The 5749-nt window shown below is 48.4% G+C and overlaps 1 protein-coding gene across 3 annotated transcripts in view; it reads left to right on the forward strand.

Moving 5' to 3' along the window:
- The window catches only part of LOC127752201 (uncharacterized), a 69156-nt gene that overhangs the window by 57102 nt on the left and 6305 nt on the right, over nt 1-5749 (forward strand). The window contains exon 1 of one of the 3 annotated variants that reach the window (XM_052277010.1): nt 1604-1713. The exons of the other annotated variants lie outside the window; for them this stretch is intronic. Within the exon in view, the coding sequence (XP_052132970.1) occupies nt 1690-1713 (24 nt within the window). The 5' untranslated portion in view covers nt 1604-1689. Of the gene's footprint in view, nt 1-1603; nt 1714-5749 lie in introns of those variants that run through there. 3 annotated transcript variants of the gene reach the window in all.

A 5749-nucleotide genomic window follows, 5' to 3' on the forward strand; every position in this document is an offset into this window, starting at 1 on the left:
GGGGCGGGCGGGGCGCACCCCAAATGAATGGGCGGGCTGGAACACCTCGTATACCACATTCCTTTCCCCCACACGCCTGACCCCCGTCTGATTAGGCTTCCTATTTTGTAACCAGGCGTGTTTTACAAACAGTGAGTTCCTTGGCGTTCAATGTTTGTTCAGAGAGAGAGAGAGGGAGAAGGAGAACGCATTTACTATGACTCCCGCCGCTGATTATCGACTTTACTGCGTTTTTTAATAGTACATATTTTGTGCCATAATCCACTTTCATATTTCACATGGGCTGGTCCAAACTGCGGAAAATAGTGTCATGGAATTTATGGACAATCCCCATCCTTAGGTTAGGCCGTGTGGTTAGGGTCAACGTTTGGCGGGAAGGACGGCGGGCGGCCTAAATTGGGCGACGTGATACACGGCTATTGTGCCTCGTATGCAAATGATGACTGCAGAGTGCAACAGTTCCCCGTGTCTGAGGCCGGAGAGGTAATCTCAGACACCTTCAGGCCGCACCCCGCCACGCCGCGCCCCACCACACTGCGCCGCACCCCGCCGCACCCCGCCACGCCCCGCCCAATTGGCGAATGGTACGGTGCGGCGAGCACCAAAGCCGTATTCAGCCTCATCAGTAATTATTGACCTGATCCATCATCCATCAATCGATCAAAATTTTGACTCGGGCTTCGTCGTCTTAGAGGGAGGGAGGCAGGGAGGATTAGGGGGAATAAGAGAAGAGGTGGACTGCCATGGCACGCGAGCGAAAACCTTGATCGGACGGGTGCACTGTTGTCAAATGTTGTCGTCTACCGCAATTTTAATAATAAATGACCATTTTAAAAGAAATCGGTCAAAAGACAAGAAAAATAAGAACATCGTGTATTTTTACAAATTTCTATGAAATTGTTAACGGGCCCTTCGAAGCAAACGTTTACGTGCGCTGTGGAAAGCCTTACTCGGTGTGATCTAAATATTTCTTCTTTCGAATGAATGAGCGAATGAATGGGGGAGTGGTGGGGCGCTTCCTGTTTTCCCCGTAAGGGTGGGGTGGCCGTGGCCCCACTGGGGCGTGGCGGGGCGGGGTTTGGCGGCGGGGTGCACAAGAGGATTGTTTTACGTTGAACGGATGGTACGTTCGGGGTCCACCTCGGGGACGACACGTCGCCTCCAGGGGACCACCCGAAAATGGACCATTCTGCTCAGCTGGAGGCCGCAAGGACATTTCAGGTGGTCCAGGTGTCGGGGGAAAAAGGGGGGGGGGGAGACCGGTCTGGTCCGGAGACCAGTCGCGGGTTCAAAACCCGACCACGTCGCCGCGACAATCCCTGTGGGAAAACCTCGCACTGATCAGTATGTGTGCTTCGCTCCTGCCGCCCCTGGCTCCGCGCCACCAAACGACAATGTGGTCGTAAATTTGGACGAAATAAAAGCAACGGGTACAGTATTGAAGTCATGTTACTTTTATTTATTATATTGTTTCCACCATTATTTCATTCAACGTTCTTATTTATCCCCTAAAATGCACTATTTTTTGGCCATTTTAAATAAGAAGTTCGCCCTTTCTTAACTTTGATTTTCTATCTTTCTTCTGTTCCATTTGAACCCCACAGTGACATGGGTCCTGACGTAATCACTGCTGCCACCAGGGACTGCTTGCATTGTTATTATCCTCGTTGGGTCGGATGAAGACTTGAGATGGAGTTAGGGTCTACACACAAGGTAGTGAAATGTCTGTCATAAGGTTGTCTAACTGCGCTAACGACAAAGCTGCTGCGTAACATTCCCTCTTTGTCTCGCTCAATCGTTTACTCGGGTCCAGCGGAGAGGGCCAGTGGGTTAGAGAGAGCGCGAGAGAGGTGTCAGGGCGTTGTTTTGCGGACGCAGCGCCGGCGCAAACGAGTTGTCGGGACCGCCCGGTGAGCCCCCGCAGCCCTCGTGAGGTGTGCGCCCCCGGGACTGAGCCCCCGCGGCCCTGTCGGCCGAGTAACGACCGCGATTGAGACAGCCTTTATCAAACGCGTTATTTAGTATCCGTTTCCGCTCGATAGCGCGCAAATTCTAATCCACAAATGAACCGGTCAGTTGACTCGCTTGACTTTCAACAACGAAGCCGCTCTTTACCTGGTTACAATTAAAATGACGCGCATTTTTTTTTTTTCGACTTCAGACGGTCGTGTGTGCGAGTCACGCATGCCGTTAAATGTAATTGTAAAAAGGTCGAGGGAGTCCCCTTTTCGTTTATGAGATTCAATTTGAAGGTTTATTGGGTGGCATTCTCTGAAGGCCATTCGATACAAGTGGAATCAAAGTTAGGATGAGGGCGTGGTTGAGGATGTGCATTCGTAGAGGTATTATGTACGTATTGCGCAAAATAGAAGTTTGGAGATAAAAATCTCATTACTTCAAAAATCGACAGAATAACCAACAATGTTGGCTGCTGAATGTGTTGTTTGTTCTGTCGACTTCTTCCTTGTTTTTTTTGTTGTTTTTTTTTTAATAGAAATCAAGTCAAGAACTTATGTATTTAATATACCTCACAAAACAATAAGAAAATAACTTTGATTTTTGTTTAATTTTAAATGGGTTGTTGCTTCCTGGCTAAACTTTATTCCTAATTTAAGCTTTAAAATAACTGTTCTACATTTCTAAGTGGCAAAAACTTTGCTCTGCAGTTGAATGAGCCGAACTAAAACGTTCTGCAGTTGCAACTCAGATCGGAATTTATTGTCACCAAGAACTGCAGAACTCCAGGTTTCATAGGCAGTAGAGTACATACATAAGATAACTTAAAAGATCTGCAATTTTAAGGGACGGTCTTTTTTGTTGTGCAGTTGCAACTGCAGAACTGTGTAGTTCGCCACTTACAGTTTCAGAACAAAGTGGTTGCCACCAGAGGTTGCCACTTACAACTGTACAAACAGTTCTGCACCTAGACTTTCGGAGTATAGATAGCCCAAATGAAATTCAATTCTTGCGTCTCAGGCTAGAAAAGTCCCTTAAGTGACCCTAAAAATGGCACACATATGAAGACAGGCACACTGACGCAGAACATCGGACGAGTAGGCTTCGATTTTCGCTCAGCCAACAATGAAATAGTGTTCAATTTATTGTTATTTAAATAACCAAACTGTCTGCCGAAGTATCAGTCGGGCCTGAGTGAGAATTCGGCCAGGCTCTCCTGTATCCTACGAAGCCTAGCGAAACTGTAACCGTTTAAACGGTGCGGTCATTTTCGCTTCGCCCTAAATCCCGTATTTTTTTCGCTTTCATCCTCTGGTCCACATGTCGACCGAGTTTCATTTCTTTTTTACTCTGCCTATAAAATAAAGAAAAACTTTTGGGGATGCGGCTAGAGACTCGTCTAGACGTCCGTGTGACGTCACTCTGTGTGACGTCATTACCCAGCATTTAAAGCGACCTACTGTACATTTTTTGTAGCGTTTGGTGCAGTTGTACAAGTACAAGCACTCCCTCTATGCTCGACGCTGCAGCCGCTGGCTCCTCCTTTGACGTATGAATGAATGGGAGTCATTCCCATATGCACCGCACAGAGCGGGGCGTGACGGACTCACGGGAGTTCTTCTCCCGGCTCTCTATTGCTCGAGTTGAGCGACATCCGGAAACAGTCAAAACACTGCGTGTCGATTCCCGAGAAAAGGGCTGTGTTAGAGCTGTGCTTTCTGCACTGCGGCGCTGACCAATGTCGTGTTAATAATTGTATAAAAACGTTCTAGGTGGCGGGCTGCCGCGCACATGTGGCTGCTCGCGTGAGAGCGGGGCACTTATAAATCACATCGGGTAACGAGTCGGTGGCTGACACCCTTTTCTTTGCGCCAAAAAATGATGGCACTCCTGCGCGCAGCTTGAAGACTCCAATTGATGAGCGCGGCACCAGACTGTTCTCACGTCACACTGTCGCATTTCAAGTGTAGAAGTCGGTTAACCATACGGCGGCTCCATACACACTTGCAAGTGTTTTCCGACGGGCATACGTCATCTGTTCATTTTGTACGGATATTCGATCTAAAAAAGGAAATTTTCGCCTCACCTGTCGCACGCCTATCTGAAAACTAAATGGGTTTAATGGTCCATTCCTGCAAACATCAAGCTTAAAGCTGTGATGGGTTCAAGAGGTTTGCAAACTAGGAAGTGTTTACTAGAAGTTGCAAAGAAACGCTTGCCAGCTGTCAAGATTTCTTTTCAATTAGAGATTAAATGCTAATTCTTCGAAGCCTGCTTTGTAAGAACTCAGCAGTTGATCGCCCAGTTCAGGGCGCATCACACATGAAAGTGAATGTCAGGTCCCACACTGATGTGTGAGGTGAGGGAGCGGCGGCAGCAGGAGTTGTTTCATATACCCTCGGCGGCGGACGCCGGGGGTTCAATCCCGGGGGTAATTAGAAAGAGAAGAGGTGTGGGGAGCAAGGAATATGGTTTGAAAGTGATAGATCAGCTCGAGGTAGGAGCTTCACACCTCTTCCCATCCTCCCCCGTGATTGACACGGCATTCCTACGAATGAATGGGGGGAGCGGCAACCCGTTCTCATGAGGCGCCCCTATAATGAGGGTGCGGCCTCCACTCTCCAACCACAAATAGGTGAAGGAGAAGACGCGTGGAAAAACTTTTATATCGCGGAGAATACCAGCGGCGAATCTAACTATACAACCAGCTCGCCCTTGTTCAAGACAGTCACGCCCAGTTCCAAAAACTACGAACTACAATAAAGTTCCAGCAACTTCTACCTGGGCGTCTATGTTATGTGTGCTCAGGGCTTTTATTGAACACCAGTAGTATGTAGTTGTACATTTTGGACCGTTTCGTTAATAAAAGACATTAATCTCCGAGACCCTCTGCTTGAGCTGCTTTTTATTAAATCTGTGAGGACATTGCTTCTTTCAAGTCGTTACGCGGCGTTGATAATCTGAACTTTAGGAAAGAAAAAAGGGGGCCTTCGGTCGGATGATAACGCAAGCATCTTGTGTGTGTGTGGCACCACTGTGCTGTGTCATTAGCGTAGCTGAGGGGCCCCGTTCTGGGTAACTTCAGCCATCTAAAACAGCGAGGGGGATTGCAGTGACAGCCCCACTCGGCCTTTAACAGATTGTTTGACCCGGCGGCTACTAAACGGCTATTCCCTCACCTCTTCCGTGAGAAAGTATCCAAATCGTAGAAATGTGAGAGGGGGTGACATTAAATGCGGCTGCTTCTCGGAACGGCGATGGACTTTTCCCTGCGTTTTATAGCCAGACCATCATCAGCTGTTCAGCGACGATCCCCCAGAAGAATCGAGGGCAAAAGAGTGAAGAGCGCAAGACGCTGATATGGATAGTACGTGGGATCTAAGAAGGAAAGGAGAAGAGGGAGAGATAGGGAGCAGAGGCGGGGGCGACGAAGCAGGCTGAGGAAGAATGTTGCAAACAAGACGAAGAGAACGATAAACCAAAACAGAAAGTGGCCGTGGGCTGTGATTGGTGGTCCCTCCCCTTGGCCCTGTCTGCCATTGGCTACTGATACGAGATGCTGGCGCCATGCTTGGGCGAGGGGTGGGGTGAGCCCCGGGGTGAGCAGCCACTTCAAGGAACGGGCCTTGGGAGGAGGATAGGGGAGGAGGGGCGAAACATTTGCAGACGGCTCTTTTGAGGGGTTGAAACTGCAGCATATTTTTACGACTGCGATTGGTGCCCTTTTGTAAATACTTCCTGTATAACTTGAATTTTATTGTAGGTGAAAAGTGTGAGTTGTAAAGACTTCTAT

This window comes from Frankliniella occidentalis, unplaced genomic scaffold (assembly GCF_000697945.3).
Source record: "Frankliniella occidentalis isolate FOCC.00 unplaced genomic scaffold, Focc_3.1 Scaffold1, whole genome shotgun sequence".
Classification (NCBI taxonomy): Eukaryota; Metazoa; Arthropoda; class Insecta; order Thysanoptera; family Thripidae; genus Frankliniella; species Frankliniella occidentalis.